The 19,020-nt window shown below is 39.7% G+C and overlaps 1 protein-coding gene across 1 annotated transcript in view; it reads right to left on the bottom strand.

Annotated features, from left to right (window-relative positions):
* The window catches only part of ube2e3 (ubiquitin-conjugating enzyme E2E 3 (UBC4/5 homolog, yeast)), an 82,161-nt gene extending 68,046 nt beyond the window's left edge, over positions 1-14,115 (bottom strand). The window contains exons 1-3 of the mRNA XM_046845209.1: positions 13,961-14,115; positions 6,987-7,204; positions 1,333-1,383 (exon numbers count right to left, since the gene is read on the bottom strand). Coding sequence (XP_046701165.1) covers positions 1,333-1,383; positions 6,987-7,192 — 257 coding nt within the window. The 5' untranslated portion in view covers positions 7,193-7,204; positions 13,961-14,115. The remainder of the gene's footprint in view (positions 1-1,332; positions 1,384-6,986; positions 7,205-13,960) is intronic.
* Between the last annotated feature and the right edge of the window lie 4,905 nt (positions 14,116-19,020).

Raw genomic sequence — 19,020 nt, 5'->3', positions numbered from 1 at the left:
GCAGACCAGAAACATCCCACAAAGATGCTCTGACCCAGTCGTCTAGACGTCAATAGTTTAGACTCAAATCCTTACGCTCACCCATTTTTCCTGCTTCTAACACATCAACTTTGAGGACAAACTGTTCCCCTGCTGCCTAATAAATCCACCCACTAACAGGTGCCATGATGAAGAGATAATCAGTGATATTCTCTTCACCACTCATAATGTTATGTCTAGTCGGTGTATATGCTGAAATGCTTTAAAAAAATCTTTGGATTTTGTTTTTTTCATCCCTTTCTCCAACGTTTAAATTAGCTGTGTACGGTGCATTAAAGGAACGGATAAACAAAACGAAACATTTAACATGAAAGCAGCTTATAATTAGCCGCGTACGCACGCCGCGGCCTTGTCGAGCTCGTACAAAAACACGGCCCAATAAAGTGTTTAACATGCAAATCCAACCGACACAACAGCTACCGCGTTAATGAGAACCCGCGCGAGACGCAAAAACAACGCTGATAAACAAGCTGAACACGTTCGCGCACACCAATTTCGGGAGCTTGGTATCAACCGGTGTGGAGCAAAAGTATTGGGACACCTGACCTTTTCGGCCATATGTGGTTCTTCCACCCAAATAATCACACACAGTTGTATAGAGTTCTTTGGATGCTGTAGCGTGAAAGATTTTCACTCATTTGATCTTGGAGACTCTCTGATCCACGAAGATATGCTTTACATGGATTGGAGTGGAAGATCTCCTGCTATGGAGCTCTGACCTTATTAAACATCATGAATGTGAACACTGACTGCAGCCCAGGTCTTTTCACCTCATCCACATCAGTGGGCTTCAGGCCACAATTGGATGAATATCCAAAACAGTGTTGAGCTACGCAGCAAAGTTTTGTTCATGGTTACAGATGACACCCACTGTGTCTCCAAACCCACAGAGAAACATACATTAAATAACCAAATGCATGTGTATGGCCAACTTCTATCATGTATTAACAAACACACCAGCATCAGACACTTTTGGATGAAGTGTGACTCCTTGAGTTAAAACGATCATCCGAATGGGGACGGAACTCGTAAAAAAACAATCCTGAGCATCGCCCAAAAACGCGTCTTGTCCGTCAGCAATCCCCTTAACGCCAATCCTCATCATCATCATAATAACCATAATGATAATAACAGTGCAGGACACAGAACGCACTCAGGAAGCCATTCAGCAGTATAAATCCCGGTCCTGTGGAGTCTCTTGGCTCGTGTGTGTTGAGTTTAAAAGCCACCGCACCGGCTGGTGTTTAACATAAAAAAGCTCTCAAGTGTTTGAAAGAGCGATAAAGTGCCTACCTGCAGTTGGGTGGAGGATCCAGAGTGATCTCTGCCAGCTCCTTCTGGATTCTGTAGGAGAGACAGGAGAGAGGAAGGGAGACAGAGGACAGAAGGAGAGAGAGGGAGGGGATATGAGAGAGAGGGAAAGAGAGAAAAGAAGGGGGGGAGAGATTGGTGAGTGAGATCCATGTGTGTGTGTGTGTGTGTGTGTGTGTGTGTGTGAGTCACGAGAATTCGAGTGCCCTCTACCAGAGCAGAGTCGACTACACGCCGTGCTCCAGCTAACATGGCTGCTGCCTCTTTGTTATTGCAGGCCGGAGCCCAATCGGGGGGAAAAAATAAATTCTGGAAAGAACTTCTGATCTGAAAGGCCATGCCCCCTTCATCCCGGGCTCCGCCCCCTGACCGTTCCACTCGCTTTAAGCACAAAAGGTTGGCTTTAAAAGCTTACATACAAATGAGGGACTGAGGGCTATGCAGGGACGGGAACGGAAAGGATGGAAAGGGAAGGTGGTGGGAGAATTTGAGTTTTTGACAGGGGACTGTCGGGGAAAACATTAGCGGCAGGCTGAGGAGCAGGGCAGGATTTAGCATGTTTGCAGCACGAGAGAGCGCGGTTTACTCGCCCTTTCTTCCCACACATGAAGGGCCTGCAAGCTTTTGGAGACGAGTGTGCGTCTTTCTTTACTTTTATCCCGTCCTCGCTCCATTGAGGAAGAGTGATAGGAAACGGCATTAGAGCTCGGGCAATAGAGCTTATTTACTTTATTATAATAATAATAACAACAACGATCCTAATGATAATCATCGATATGAGCTTTGAGAGCACTCAGTCTAGTAAAGGACAGGAAATGATTTTTACTGTTGTTAGTGGGTTTGACTGGACACAAATGGATCGAATCTCAAAAAAAAAAAAATCAAGCCAAAAGTATGTGAGCACCCAAATGCAGTTCTTTCCAAACGGTCGAAAGTTAGAAGCACACAAATGTATATACGGTCTCTGTATGCTCTGTTGTTTTCCCTTCACTGGAACTATGAGACACAGTCGAGCTCCATGAAAGACATGGCGTCTCTTGGAGTAACAGAACCTGACGTGTCCTGCACGCAACCCTGACTTCTGTAACTTTGTGATGAACCGGAATGCTGACTGAAAACTCCCAAAACTCATTTCAATTCCATAAATTTTTATTTGTATCGCCCAAATCTTTTAAAGCAGCTTCACGGAGATAAAGCGGTATTGAAAGAATATATACGTTTGTTCCTTAAACATCGATCAGGCAAGACATTATGACATTATAACATTATAAGTGGTGAAGTGAATAACACTGATTATCTCTTCATCATGGCACCTGTTAGTGGGTGGACTCATTAGGCAGCAAGTGAACATTTTCTCCTCAAAGTTTATGTTAGAAGCAGGAAAAATGGGCGAGAGTAAGGATTTGAGCGAGTTTGACAAATTGTGAAGTCTAGACAACTGGGTCAGAGCATCTCCAAAACTGCAGCCCTTGTGGGATGTTCCTGGTCTGCAGTGGTCAGTATCTGTTAAAATGCTCCAAGGAAGAAACAGTGGTGAACCACTGGGCATATTATGGACATATGGAAAATTCTTCCGCTATAACAAATATACAAAAAAAGGCCAAGCTTCCTGTTTCCTGTTATTTTTTTTCCTCCAACGGCCTCTTCTTTAAGCATTTTCTTTGTTAAAGCTTGTATATCATCCTTCATCACACACCCACCAAGAACCACAACTACAAGACATGAGAACAGCCTTTCATGTATCACTGAACAGCAATCCTGTCCCTTTCTTCTTTTCAGATCCGCCTGATTCATCCTGAAGCCCTACCACTGGATGGCGTTCTCTTCCATTGAAGACCAATCAGTACAGCTTCCTCAGCATGGTTCCACATGAACAGCCCAAAGATCCATGAAGTTAATAAACATCTCAAAAACTATGAGGATGGATTTTGACTGTAACTGGTACAATCGACTACAATGGCGTAGGACCGCAGGTTGCACGAACAGTTCTGCATTTAAGCGCCTATCACAGAACCTCAACAATGATGGAACTGTTAGAAATGAACATTCGGTGCCACCCAGATAAGAATGGGTTCCATTTCAAGTCCGGTTCCTCTCAAGTATTCTTCCTCACGGCACAAGTTTCTCCTTGCCGCTGTCGAAGCCGGCTCACTCATTTGGCATTAACATAAAAATTAAAATATTATGACCTCTTTATCTCTGCAAAGCTGCTTTGGGACAATGTTCATTGTTAAACGTGCTTTACAAATCAAATTGGATTGAATTATTTCCCCCCCAGGCTTCATGAGCACTTAAAACTCATACTCACATGCAATCCATGCAAATACATTCAGGAGCAATATGTATTCATTTTCTATTTATTACTTACTACTCTATATAATAATAATAATTTTCTTTATTTCTTTATATATATATATATATATATATATATATATATATATATATATATATATATATATATATATATATATAAATAATCTTTATTTTACACAGCGCCTTTAAGTTACATCTTAAAGCGCATTCCAAGCATAAAAAATTATAAATAAAAATACAATTAAATAAATAAATAGATTAATAATTATAATAATAATAATAATATTAAATAAGTCAAAATAAACATCTGTAAAAAAGAATAAATATATCACCTGAAGTCTATCCTGAAAAAGTCAGTTTTAAGAGGAAATTAAAAAAAACACTAAAACACTGCATAGCCTTCCACTATATTTACGCACTTCTTCCTACTTATCTATATAATTTCTAAAAATTTGCATAAGTCATCCTGACCGTACCTTTCGGTCATAATCTTTCTTCACTCATTTTAATATATAAATAATTGCTGTCCCTTGCAGCTTCGGTCACTAAAACCAATTCGCACCAAAACCCTTTCGGTCCTGTTTTTTAAGAAGGTGGTACGCCAGTGGTTATGGTTCTGGGTTACTGATGGAAAGTTTGGGGGTTTAAGCACTTGTGTCGCCAAGCTGCCACTCTTAGGGCCCTTAAACCTCTGTGCTCCAGGGGAGCTGTAGCATAGCTGACCCTGCGCTCTGACCCTAGCGATGTTAGGAAGCTATGCGAAGAAATGACAATTTTTTTTCAGTGGGATCAAAAAAGTATTCTACATAAATACAAATAATTTATTAATTAACACTGCGTAACTTCCTGTCCCCGCCCACAGCTTTAAAAATACTTTTTCCTGAGAACAATCGATCGATCACAGGATCGTCTGAACATGAAGATGTAAAAAAAAAAAAAAAACCCACAGCTTCAACCTCTGAGGGAAACTGCCCGCTGATACTGGAGACTCCTTCCATCAGCTTGAAATGCGTGCACTTCCCCTGTGAATGCGTCATCGCTTTAAAAAGTTTAAGTCCCTGTGTGTGAGCTATAGAAACAATAATGTACTAAAACGAGAACATGAACATAAACCGTGCAGGTGGCACTACAGTCAGAGCTGCAACAAAAAAACAGGATCAACCCACCGTTCGAACAACAATATCGGGATGTAATAATAAGCGCTATAATTAAATGTTTGCATGAGTCTCATTTTACATATAATCTGATTCCAGCCGAGATCCTTCATTTAACAAACACAAGAGCTGTTTAAAGCACTGTTTGAAAGAGAGACGGTGTGTGTGCACGAGTATGTGTGTGTGTGTGTGTGTGTGTGTGTGTGTGTGTGTGTGTGTGTGTGTGTGTGTGTGTGTGTGTCAGATATTTTTTTCTTTTTTATCTCACAATGAGCTTCAGATAGAAATAATAATCTTCACTCGGCTTTTTGACTTTTTGAACCCATCTGGTTTATGACACGCTGATAAAAAAGATCCGTCACTGAATCTCACACACACACACACACACACACACACAAAAGGGTTACATCTGATCCAGACTCGGTTCATCCTACACTAAAAAAAGTGGATCTGGTCTCCAGATTCTCTATAAAAATGATCACACTACAGCAAATGGGCAAAAGTTTGTGGACACCTGACCATAAGATTTTCTTTAGACTCAGAGATCATTTCTGCCTGTGGCCATCAAACTATATAACAGCAATTTATTAGGCAGTAAGTGAACATTTTGTCCTTAAAGTTGATGTGAGAAGCAGGAAAAATGGGCGTGAGGATTTGAGCGAGTTTGACAAATTGTGACGTCTAGACGTCCGATCTAACAGACGAGCTCCTGTAGCTCAAACTGCTGAAGAAGTTCATGCTGTTGATGCTCAACGGGTCAATACTGTTTTGGCAGCAAAAGGTGGACCAACATAATATTAGGCAGGTGGCCATAATGTTCTACCTGATTGGTGAATATATATATATATATGTATATAGTCATGGTTATAGATTTTCATTCATAAAATAATTTTAACTGTTACATGTGCAATAACTTGTATAACTATCACTGTAATCAGACTTTTTTTCTGCCATCTGTTTCACTGCTGCTACAAATTTAATTTTCATAATATGTATAATATGTATATTTATTTCAATTTTTTGTATTTTACTTTAATGTTTATTTTCATTTTACTGTGACCAACTGCAACCAAACAGATCCTATATGGGATCAATAAAGTATTCTGATTCGGATGATGAAGATGATTGAACCATTGCACATATAATAAAATCCACTCTTTTTGGAAGATGTTCCACTGGATTTTGTGGAGATTTAAGCTTGTTCAGCTTTAAGGGTGTTAGTAAAGACAGGTGGGGTGAGGTGTGGAGGTCTGGTGTGGAAAGAGTAAGAAAATATTCTACTCAGTTACTGTTACTTCAATGGAATTTGACTTTTTACCGCTCGAAAAATCTACTCAAGTAAAGGTAAAAAGTCTCTCATTTTAAAATTGGAGTTGGAGGATTCTAGTGTAGTTTAAATAGGAAAAGGGGATATAAATCATCCTACGGTTGGGGTCTTCATCTTTCTTTCTTGTGAGTTTAGCGTATTTGTTCTCCGCCCAACAATCCGTCAATGCAGTAGTGTCCGGGCGTGTTTTTTTTTCCCCCTCGCGTTATTTTGATTTCTTTGTTTTTTATTTTTAAGGTTTAATTTTAAAATGTAGTTAATACTTCAAACAAAACATACTTCAGTAAAAGTACAAAAAAAGACTTTAAAAAGTAGACAAAAATACCTTCCACCCCTGATAGCAGGAGATCTTCCACTCCAGACCATGTAAACCATACGGCCTAGTGCACAGAAGCACTGGAATGCTGGAACAGGTTTGGGTCTCGTAGTTCAAGTGAAAATGCAGAGACGTCCTGTACAACTGGGTGCTTCCAACTTTGAGGTAACAGTTTAAGGAAGAACCACATGTGGCTGGAAAAGTCAGGTGACCCGATACCTACTCTGTATAGCGTATTTAGGGAGATGATTACAATGCGGATTAATGAAGCGGGTGCAGGCAACATGCACGTGTCAGGTGCAGGTCAGTTCTACAACGTGTAAAATGAGTTACACATCCACCAAGTGCTTTTCTGCGCAAACTAACGGGACTAATAATCACTCAGAGTGTTGCCCTGGTTAATGAATACACCTGAATTGCTAAAGTACCTGCACTGAATACGAGACTTTGTGTGTGTGTGTGTGTGTGTGTGTGTGTGTGTGTGTGTGTGTGTGTGTGTGTGTGTAGGTGTGGGGGAAGAAATTACCTTTTGGCGCTGGAGGACAGCTTGGCTGGAGTTTTGCTGGACTGTTTGGACGCTTTCTTCTGCTGCTGCTGCTGAGGAGGTGTGGGCTGCTTCCTCTCTTCCTGCTCTTCGGGCTCGGCCACCGGAGGATCTCTCTGATCGGCGTCTGAACTGCCGCTGCTGGTGCTGGGACTCTCGTCATCCGACCTCTGCCTTTCTCCGGACATTTTCTTCCCCACCTCAGATGGAAAACAAGAAGGTAGTCATGAGCACGCGGGCGTTACGGCATATTCGAGGTGAGCGTCAGGAAACGGGGGAAAGTAACACATTATACCATGATGGATGGAGCTTACAAATTAACAGCAGCAGTGCCACAGCCAAAGGAAAAAACACACGGTGTAAAAGTTACGGGTTTATTTTATCTAACGAGAGAGAGAGAGAGAGAGAGAGAGAGAGAGAGAGAGAGAGAGAGAGAATATAAGGCTTTACTGTGAGGAGCAGTGTGATAAAAAAGAAGTGATGTATAAAGCCTGGCTGAGATCTTAAAAAAATAAATAAATAAAAATAAAAACATTTTTAAACAATGAAAGAAAGAAAGAAAGAAAGAAAGAAAGAAAGAAAGAAAGAAAGAAAGAAAGAAAGAAGAAAGAAAGAAAGAAAGAAAGAAAACAAACAAATTAAGAAAAACATTTAAGAAAAACGATTTTAAAGACTGAGAGAATTATAGAAATGGGCAAATGAAAATAAAAATAATCTTTATCTTCATTTAAAAAATTATAGGCCAGAGAGGGAAGGAAGGAAGGAAGGAAGGAAGGAAGGAAGGAAGGAAGGAAGGAAGGAAGGAAGGAAGGAAGGAAGGAAGGAAAAAACAGAACCAAACAAACAAACAAAGAACCAAAGCAAGAAAGAAATAAACCAAGAAAATAATAAACCAAGAAAGAAAGAAAGAAAGAAAGAAAGAAAGAAAGAAAGAAAGAAAGAAAGAAAGAAAGAATCAAACAAAGAAAGAAAGAGCAAACAAATGAATAAAAAGCGAGAAATAAACCAGGAAAGAAAGAAAGAAAGAAAGAAAGAAAGAAAGAAAGAAAGAAAGAAAGAAAGAAAGAAAGAAAGAAAGAAAGAAAGAAAGAAAGAGCAAACAAATGAATAAAAAGCGAAATAAACCAGGAAAGAAAGAAAGAAGAAAGAAAGGAAGAAAGAAAGAAAGAAAGAAAGAAAGAAAGAAAGAAAGAAAGAAAGAAAGAAAGAAAGAAAGAAAGAAAGAAAGAAAGAGGCTATGAAAACTGACTGCACAATTTGCCAATTTGTTGCAAAAACTTCGCAATAAAAGTATTGTAATAAAATAACAACTATGAACGAGTAAATAATAAATAATTAAAATACAAAGACAAATAAAACTGTTGCTATGATCAACACTACATTAACACGACTTTTTATTTTAGCCTGGATGTTATTAACACTACATTAACACGACTTTTTATTTTAGCCTGGATGTTATTAACACTACATTAACACGACTTCTCATTTCAGCCTGGATGTTATTAACACTACATTAACACGACTTCTCATTTCAGCCTGGATGTTATTAACACTACATTAACACGTCTCATTTCAGCCTGGATGTTATTAACACTACATTAACACGACTTCTCATTTTAGCCTGGATGTTTATTAACACTACATTAACACGACTTTTTATTTTAGCCTGGATGTTATTAACACTACATTAACACGTCTCATTTCAGCCTGGATGTTATTAACACTACATTAACACGAAGTCTCATTTCAGCCTGGATGTTATTAACACTACATTAACACGACGTCTCATTTCAGCCTGGATGTTATTAACACTACATTAACACGCGTCTCATTTCAGCCTGGATGTTATTAACACTACATTAACACGACGTCTCATTTCAGCCTGGATGTTATTAACACTACATTAACACGTCTCATTTCAGCCTGGATGTTATTAACACTACATTAACACGTCTCATTTCAGCCTGGATGTTATTAACACTACATTAACACGACTTCTCATTTTAGCCTGGATGTTATTAACACTACATTAACACGAAGTCTCATTTCAGCCTAGATGTTATTAACACTACATTAACACGACTTCTCATTTCAGCCTGGATGTTATTAACACTACATTAACACGAAGTCTCATTTCAGCCTGGATGTTATTAACACTACATTAACACGACTTCTCATTTTAGCCTGGATGTTTATTAACACTACATTAACACGACTTCTCATTTTAGCCTGGATGTTATTAACACTACATTAACACGACGTCTCATTTCAGCCTGGATGTTATTAACACTACATTAACACGACTTCTCATTTCAGCCTGGATGTTATTAACACTACATTAACACGAAGTCTCATTTCAGCCTGGATGTTATTAACACTACATTAACACGACTTCTCATTTTAGCCTGGATGTTTATTAACACTACATTAACACGAAGTCTCATTTCAGCCTAGATGTTATTAACACTACATTAACACGAAGTCTCATTTCAGCCTGGATGTTATTAACACTACATTAACACGACTTCTCATTTTAGCCTGGATGTTATTAACACTACATTAACACGACGTCTTATTTCAGCCTGGATGTTATTAACACTACATTAACACGACGTCTCATTTCAGCCTGGATGTTATTAACACTACATTAACACGACGTCTCATTTTAGCCTGGATGTTATTAACACTACATTAACACGACTTCTCATTTCAGCATGGATGTTATTAACACTACATTAACACGACTTCTCATTTTAGCCTGGATGTTATTAACACTACATTAACACGACGTCTCATTTCAGCCTGGATGTTATTAACACTACATTAACACGACGTCTCATTTTAGCCTGGATGTTATTAACACTGCATTAACACGACGTCTCATTTTAGCCTGGATGTTTATTAACACTACATTAACACGACTTTTTATTTTAGCCTGGATGTTATTAACACTACATTAACACGACGTCTCATTTCAGCCTGGATGTTATTAACACTACATTAACACGAAGTCTCATTTCAGCCTGGATGTTATTAACACTACATTAACACGGCGTCTCATTTCAGCCTGGATGTTATTAACACTACATTAACACGACGTCTCATTTCAGCCTGGATGTTATTAACACTACATTAACACGACGTCTCATTTCAGCCTGGATGTTATTAACACTACATTAACACGAAGTCTCATTTCAGCCTGGATGTTATTAACACTACATTAACACGAAGTCTCATTTCAGCCTGGATGTTATTAACACTACATTAACACGACTTCTCATTTTAGCCTGGATGTTATTAACACTACATTAACGACGTCTCATTTCAGCCTAGATGTTATTAACACTACATTAACACGACTTCTCATTTCAGCCTGGATGTTATTAACACTACATTAACACGAAGTCTCATTTCAGCCTGGATGTTATTAACACTACATTAACACGACTTCTCATTTTAGCCTGGATGTTTATTAACACTACATTAACACGACTTCTCATTTTAGCCTGGATGTTATTAACACTACATTAACACGTCTCATTTCAGCCTGGATGTTATTAACACTACATTAACACGACTTCTCATTTCAGCCTGGATGTTATTAACACTACATTAACGACGTCTCATTTCAGCCTGGATGTTATTAACACTACATTAACACGACTTCTCATTTTAGCCTGGATGTTATTAACACTACATTAACACGTCTCATTTCAGCCTAGATGTTATTAACACTACATTAACGACGTCTCATTTCAGCCTGGATGTTATTAACACTACATTAACACGACTTCTCATTTTAGCCTGGATGTTATTAACACTACATTAACACGTCTCATTTCAGCCTGGATGTTATTAACACTACATTAACGACGTCTCATTTCAGCCTGGATGTTATTAACACTACATTAACACGACGTCTCATTTTAGCCTGGATGTTATTAACACTACATTAACACGACTTCTCATTTCAGCATGGATGTTATTAACACTACATTAACACGACTTCTCATTTTAGCCTGGATGTTATTAACACTACATTAACACGTCTCATTTCAGCCTGGATGTTATTAACACTACATTAACACGCGTCTCATTTTAGCCTGGATGTTATTAACACTGCATTAACACGACGTCTCATTTTAGCCTGGATGTTATTAACACTACATTAACACGTCTCATTTCAGCCTGGATGTTTATTAACACTACATTAACACGACGTCTCATTTCAGCCTGGATGTTTATTAACACTACATTAACACGAAGTCTCATTTCAGCCTGGATGTTATTAACACTACATTAACACGACGTCTCATTTCAGCATGGATGTTATTAACACTACATTAACACGACGTCTCATTTCAGCCTGGATGTTATTAACACTACATTAACACGACGTCTCATTTTAGCCTGGATGTTATTAACACTACATTAACACGGCGTCTCATTTCAGCCTGGATGTTATTAACACTACATTAACACGAAGTCTCATTTCAGCCTGGATGTTATTAACACTACATTAACACGACGTCTCATTTTAGCCTGGATGTTATTAACACTACATTAACACGACGTCTCATTTCAGCCTGGATGTTTATTAACACTACATTAACACGAAGTCTCATTTCAGCCTGGATGTTATTAACACTACATTAACACGACGTCTCATTTCAGCCTGGATGTTATTAACACTACATTAACACGACGTCTCATTTTAGCCTGGATGTTATTAACACTACATTAACACGACGTCTCATTTCAGCCTGGATGTTATTAACACTACATTAACACGACGTCTCATTTCAGCCTGGATGTTATTAACACTACATTAACACGACGTCTCATTTCAGCCTGGATGTTGGTACAGATTTTATTTTTTAGTCTCGTGATATTTGACCTCGATAACGTCCTGAAGAGCAAATATGTGCCTTCACTACAAAAAAATTTTGAGATAAAACAAACAAAACAGACAAACAAACAAACAAATAAACAAGTAAAAAAACCGCAAATCTGTTTCGTTTTTTTGTTGTTTCGTCCCTCTAAAGTAATCATTAAATGCATTAAATGTTCTACATAAAAACCCTACGAGAGCGCGTTTGGTGATCAGAGAGAACTGGTTTATGAAGGGAACCCTCGGGGAACCTTGAGGGGAGAAGAAGAAGAAAAAATCGACATTTCATCGTGCAGCATTTGCATTCCTGAAGCGTTCGGGGGGGAAACGAGCACGAGGACGGTCTTCTGGTGTGTTATTTATCTGGAACTGAAAACAGCGCTTAGGACCAGGTGACTGTTATTAAAGTGATAAGAAAAAAAATCCACTTCGTTCTCCAAGTTTTAGCAACCGTTCAACAATACACATGACTGAGCCAGAAGTATTGGGACGCCTGACTTTTCTTCCACCCGTATGTGGTTCTTCACCAAATGGTTACCACCAAGATCTCTGGATCATGCATGAAATTTCCCCTTCACTTGAACTCAAAACCCAAAAGCCAGTTCCACAATGTTCCTGCGCACAAAGCCAGCTCGGTGAAGATATGTCTTTACATGGGTTGGGAGATCTTGCGTGGCCTGCTAAAGATCTCAAACCCTATTAAACATCTTTGAGAGGAACGTGAATGCAGGCCTGTTCACCTCACCTGCATCAGTACCTGACTTTATTAACACAACACTAGTGGAACATCTTCCCAGAAGAGTGGAGACACAGTTCCTTTAACATCATCACAATACCGATACTCTGCGCTCATATCGTACAGAACACCTCGAGATATTTCATGCATCCAGAAATGTAAAAACAATCCAATATATATATATATAAATATATGTATATAATAGGAGTCCAACCAGACACAACTTCAACCTTCATCTGATTCCATCGCATGCTCAATGCTCAAAAAAAACCCTGCCAAGATCTATTCCAAGATCTTCTCCAACCTGTTTTCCTCCTGCAAGGACATCATGCTTGCACATTTGTGGAGGGGTTTTTCTTTCCTTTCTCCCTGGAGCATTGGAGGAGGATAGGAGCAAGCATGCACAGGTTAATCCAGATCCTCAGATCTCCACAGATGGCCTTCAAAAACTCCACATGCATCACTGATGGTCATGATGGTCTACACACTAGCCCTTTCCCTCAGTTCCACACGGAGCGACAGTGTTTTTATAACTGGTTTAAAGGGAAACACTTACGCACAAATATATACGCAACAATATATATAATATGTATGTATACACACGCGCGCGCACACACACGCATATACGCTTATACACACACGCGCGCACGCACATGCACGAAGTAATGGAGGGAAGGGAAGAGGAGGGGATGAAGGGAGTGTTTTGCGGATTGGAGAAGAGAGAGAGAGGGAGAGAGAAAAAGAGAGGTGCAAAGGAAAGCTGCAGAAATACAATTAAAAAAGAAAAAGAAAAGAAAGAAAGAGGGAAAGAAAGAAAGAGGAATGCAAAAGCGAGAGCATGCAAGAAAAAAAAGGGAAAAAAAGAAAAAGAAAGCGTTTGCATTGGCTAAAAATACCAAATCTATCACGCGCTCGTGTTATTATTATGCGTGTGTGTGTGTGTGTGTGTGTGTGTGAGTGCGGGGAATTTCGGAGGCGCGCGCGAGGTTTGTTTATGCTCCACTATACGCAACTGATGCGTGAAGTCAGTTTCTCTCTCTCTCTTTCTCTTTTTCTCTCTCTTCTTCCACTCTTCCTCCAACACCACCACCACCTCTACCTCTCCCTCTCTCCCTTTCGCGTGCGCGCGCTGTATGCGTGTGTATGCATGCGTGTGTGCGTGCGTGTGTGTGTGTGTGTGTCGCGCTCGCGCTGCTTCTTCTTCTCCTCCTTCTTCTTCTTCTTCTTCTTCTTCTTCCTTCTCTCCCCCCCGGTTCTTCAAGCGCCTAAACCCGAAGAGCCAGGCCGACGTTTTCGGCCCTGGCTCGAACCCCGGAGCTTCCCGTTTACCTTAGACGCGGTCGTGTCCTGATCCGGGGCGGTTAGGAGGATGAAAAATCCCGTCGAAATGGAGCCGGAGGAGGAGGAGGAGGAGGAGAAGGACGACGAACATTGGAGAGAGCAGGAAGAAGGAGGAAGCGCTGCGCTTCCGGGATTCGACCGGAAGAGGGCGCTGGACGGCGTGAGCGCGCGCTCGCGCGCCCGCGCACCAGCCTGCGAGCGCGCGCGCGCCAACCTCTCGTGCGCGGGGGAATGTTAGTGTTGACATGCATATGCTTTTTCATGACATTTCTAAAAAAAATTAATTATTTGTTATAATAATTATAATTACAAAAAAATCATCAAAAACATTTGGGGCGCTGCATCAAATAAAAACAGAATGCAATGATTTAAAAATCTTATAAATCCATATTCTGTTTACAATCAAACAAACAATAAAACATTTCAAATTGTTTTGTGTGAAAATATTTACCATTTTATTCTAAAGAAAAGTGTCATTTTGAATATGATGTCTGCAACAGTTTTTTTTTTTTTTTTTTAAAGATGGGACATGTCCATATACACTGGTGATCAAAATTAGAGAACAATTTATAAACAATTGAACAATTCTGAAATAACGTCATCTTCACTGCTCAACAGTTGAGGGAGTTTTTGTCCTGTCTATACCATGCTACCAGAACACCTTTTCCACAAAATAACTAAGGCATTTCCAAAAAGATTGTAAAGAGTCAATATTCTTGAAATCACAGATTTGGAACGACGAACTTGTCTTGCTATGGCTGATAGGGTCATCCCTTTGGCCTTCATCTGGACAACCTGCTGCCGGAGGCTTTCAGTCACTTTAAAACGGCCCACCATCTTGCAGAGTCAGTGAATCTGGAAGTTAGGCTGCCAGTTAAATAGGGGTTGACAGATAATCAAGGAAATTAGCACCAGGTACCAGATTAACACCAATAACTGGGAGGTATCCGAAAGTGTTCTCTAATTTTGATCAGTGTGTTTTCTGCAAAATAATGTTTTTTTTTAAATGTCTTAGTCATTTTGTGGAAAAGGTGTTCTGGTAGCATGGTATAGACAGGACAAAAACTCCTTCAACTGTTGAGCAGTGAAGATGACATTATTTCATCTAAGTCGTGTTTAAGCTCCAAAAAAATAACCAGCAGACACCTGAAAAGTCCATGTGTAGAAGATTTCACGACTCTGATCGAACCCTTATGGTGAATTTCATGTGTGTGTCAGTTTACGCTGACCAAAAAGATCAGCCGTCATACACTATACTGGCTAAAATGCATTGAACCATCATCACACCATTCCACACACGTGAACACACCACTGACACGTCTAGATGAAGAGCCTGAAGATTTATGAAGATACTGAGCAACTCAAGAACATGGCTTTGGATTGTAATGTAATATAAACTACAATGGATTAGGATTTAGGAAACCGATCTGCTGTGCTGACCCTTAAAGGGAACATCTGAAAGAAGAAGAATAACAGGGAACAGTACACTTCAACAATGATGAAACTGTAATGAACGGATATTTGGAGCCACCCAGATGAGGATGGGTTCCTCTTTGTGTCTGGGTTCCTCCCAAAGCTTCTTCTTTATGCCATTTTAGGGAGTTTTTCTTGCCACAGTAACCAAGTGCACAGTTACTGCACTTGTGACTGAGTGAACACAAAACCCCATGGCCTTTAGCCCAAGTCAAAGGATTTATTGAATAGTGGTGGTTATTATAATAAGCAACATCTGGAATGGGATAAACAGGTGTCAATATTTCATCACATAGTGCAACGTTTCCCAACTGTTTTTACACCACCGTCCAATTTCACCTTTATTGCACATCTTCTTCTTCTTTTGGCTTCTACCATTAGAGCAGATCATCCATCTTCATACCCCCTGTCCTCTACATCTGCCTCTGTCACACCAACTACCTGCAATGTCTTTCCTCATGACATCCATGAACCTCCTCTTTGGTCTTCCTCTTTTCCTCCTTCCTGGTGGCTCCATCCTCAGCATTCTCCTACTGATATACCCCATGTCCCTCCTCTGCACATGTCCAAACCATCTCAATCGCGCCTCCCTCACCTTGTCTCCAAAACGCCCCACATGCGCTGTCCCTTTAATAAACTCGTTTCTAATCCTGTCCATCGTCGTCACTCCCAACGAACATCTCAACATCTTCAGCTCTGCTACCTCCAGCTCCACCTCCTGTCTTTTACTCAATACCACTGTCTCTAAACCATACAACATCTCAGGTCTCACCACAGTCCTATAAACTTTCCCTTTCACTCTTGCAGATATGTTTATTACACATCTAATTATAAAAAAGTGACTCAGTCAGGTGACCATAATACAGAATCAGCACGAGCTTTATTTATTGACGCGTAGAAAAAAAAAACAGTGAAACAAGTGTGGGAAATTGGTGTAGGCGAAAGTGGTGATTTTATAAATAAAACATATTGCAGACTGCAAAAGTCAATCAAAGTGTGTTTTCTACTGTATTCTACAAAAAAATTGTCCAAACCAAGAACCATTTTTTTGGTTTGTTTTATATTAATAAAGAATTCTTTCCCATTTTTAAGCAGTGCTTCAACTTTGCACTTGCACTGAACAAAGCCAAACGCTGATCATCAGTAGATGCCCTAGGGTATGTTATGTACACTGTGGAAGTATGTGAAGTCGACCGCGAGTGTGCGAGTTGAAGCAGGTCGTCTAGAGTTGAAGACGGCTAATGCACAAGGGGGCAGCGTCGTAAAGTCCGCAGTGGAAATGGTTAATGTTCAGTTGTTCTGTCACAACATGTGGAACAATGTGAAAAAAAAAACCAACGTACAGATCGAGGTCAAGCGTTTAAGTTAATGTTGACATTCAACATTAGAATGATGAACTGATAATTGTGACCTCTTTGACTTTCATTGGTGTGCCCGGATAAATGGGGAGGGTTGTGTTAGGAAGGGCATCCAGCGTAAAAACATGTGCCAAATCAAACATGCGGATGATCTGCTGTGGCGACCCCTGATGGGAGAAGCCGAAAGAAAGTATTTACTTTAACTGTATTTGTCCATTGAATAGTACTGATACTGTCATTTTGTATATGTTAACTGAAGATTCCTTTTTGAGAGATTGTTTTACTGTTTTGTCTGTTTTTTTAATCTGCTTGTTTGATCTTTGTTTAATTGTGGCATGTTGAAGAGGTTGTTGTGTTGTTCATTGTTAATGTAGTGTTGAGGTGTACAATTTAATTGGTATTTTAGGAAATAAAACCTCACAAATCAGCTGTTTTTGGCTGTTCACTAACATGTGTCGAGGACTATGTACTATGGTAGGTTTATTTTAACAGAGAGAGACAAAATATTTTTAAAAAATCCATCAAAAATTCAATTTGTATTCGATCGAGTGAAATAAGTATTTGATCCCATTTCAACCAAAAATAATTTTGACCCCCACACACTCAAATTAGTCCTGTCCTTTTAAGAAAGAACCCCTAATCAACTCATTATGTGTATAAAAGACACCCATTATAGAATCAACCTCTTCCGTTCAGACCTCTCCACCACCATGAGCGAAACCAAAGAGCTCTCAAAGGACATCAGGGACAAGATTGTAAAGGGGTAAACTCACAAAATCAGGAGCGAGTCGTTCGAGGTGCAGCATGGGGATACTTGGGCTTGAACCCCCGACCTTCCGATTAGAAAACTAGGGCCTTACCACTTCCTTGTGTTAAATACTGAACACAAAAACAAACCAATAGTCCTTTTGTGTCCCTTCAACACAAGCCTATTTACTTATATATGTATACACACACACACACACACACACACACACTTTTATTGCAGAGTGACTTACAGTTATACAGCCAAGCAAATGAGGATTAAGGGCCTTGTTTAAGGACCCAGCAGTGGCAGCTTGATAATGCTGAGATTTGAACCCATACACTTTCAATCAGAAGCTCAACATTGTATTTGTAGAACACACCTGTCTTTGGGGTTCTGCATGAATCTCCATTCTGGGATAAAAAAATAACCAGGCCCAGCTTCACTTCCTTACACTTTATACTGGGTATTGTCCCTTTACATACTTTGGTGGTTCTGTTGTACTACATTACAACAGAACCACCAATGTACTACATTACAACGTGAATATACAAAAAGGATCATTGATATTTGCTTGTGGTTTTTCCCTGGGTTTATCTTTGTTAGCCTATTTATCCCAATCACCCAAACAGTGTTGTAGATGTGCTGTGACGTAGAGGGTTTTTCACATTTATTACCCTCATTTTGCATCGCAAATGACACAGCCTACATTCTGCCTCTTGCATGCTTTAAAAAAAGGCGTCCACATTAAGCATCACACATTGCAGTCAGCATACACATTACACAAAGTTGCCCGCCTGTTACTGTACATTACATCACACTCACTCAGTTTCATTCAGCGTACAAAGTTTTGTCATAGTGTGTCCCATATTTCACAGCCTGCATGTGCAATCACACTCACTAAGCTTTATGGAAATAGTATTACATTTGGCATGGAAATACATACTGTGTGACAAATTGGGGAGAGCAGACACCCTGGAGCATTGTACTGCACCACACTCGTGTTATATACAGACAGAATGCTGCATTGCATTGCATGTGAATTGTGATGGTCAGGTATTGGCTGCTGTCCAAGTGGTAGTTCAGTGGTCATAGTGTTGGACTTCTCATTCAAGGTCATGAGATCAAATCCAAGCAATGGCAAGCTGCTGCTCCTGGGCCCTTAACCCTCAACTGCTCAGTTGTATAAATGGGATCATTTTAAGTCCCTCTGGATAAGGGCATTTGGAAAATGATGTAAATAACATAATAGACTACTTTTAAACAAGAAAGAAAACATAATAGAGGCTGTCAGGGATATTACACCTGGCTGGCTATGGAGCTGCATCACTGCAGACTGGTCAGAGAACCTATTCTGACACCTGTCCACCTTGTAAATAAGCTTCAGAACCAAACCATAGAGAAATTGTCTGATGGACAACTAGGTGTGTGTGTGTGTGTGTGTGTGTGTGTGTGTGTGTGTGTGTATTGCT

The sequence above is a fragment of the Silurus meridionalis genome, chromosome 3, assembly GCF_014805685.1.
Source record: "Silurus meridionalis isolate SWU-2019-XX chromosome 3, ASM1480568v1, whole genome shotgun sequence".
In the NCBI taxonomy this organism is placed as follows: Eukaryota; Metazoa; Chordata; class Actinopteri; order Siluriformes; family Siluridae; genus Silurus; species Silurus meridionalis.
Note: the sequence above shows the minus strand (reverse complement) of the source record. Positions and strands in the feature narration are given on the sequence as shown.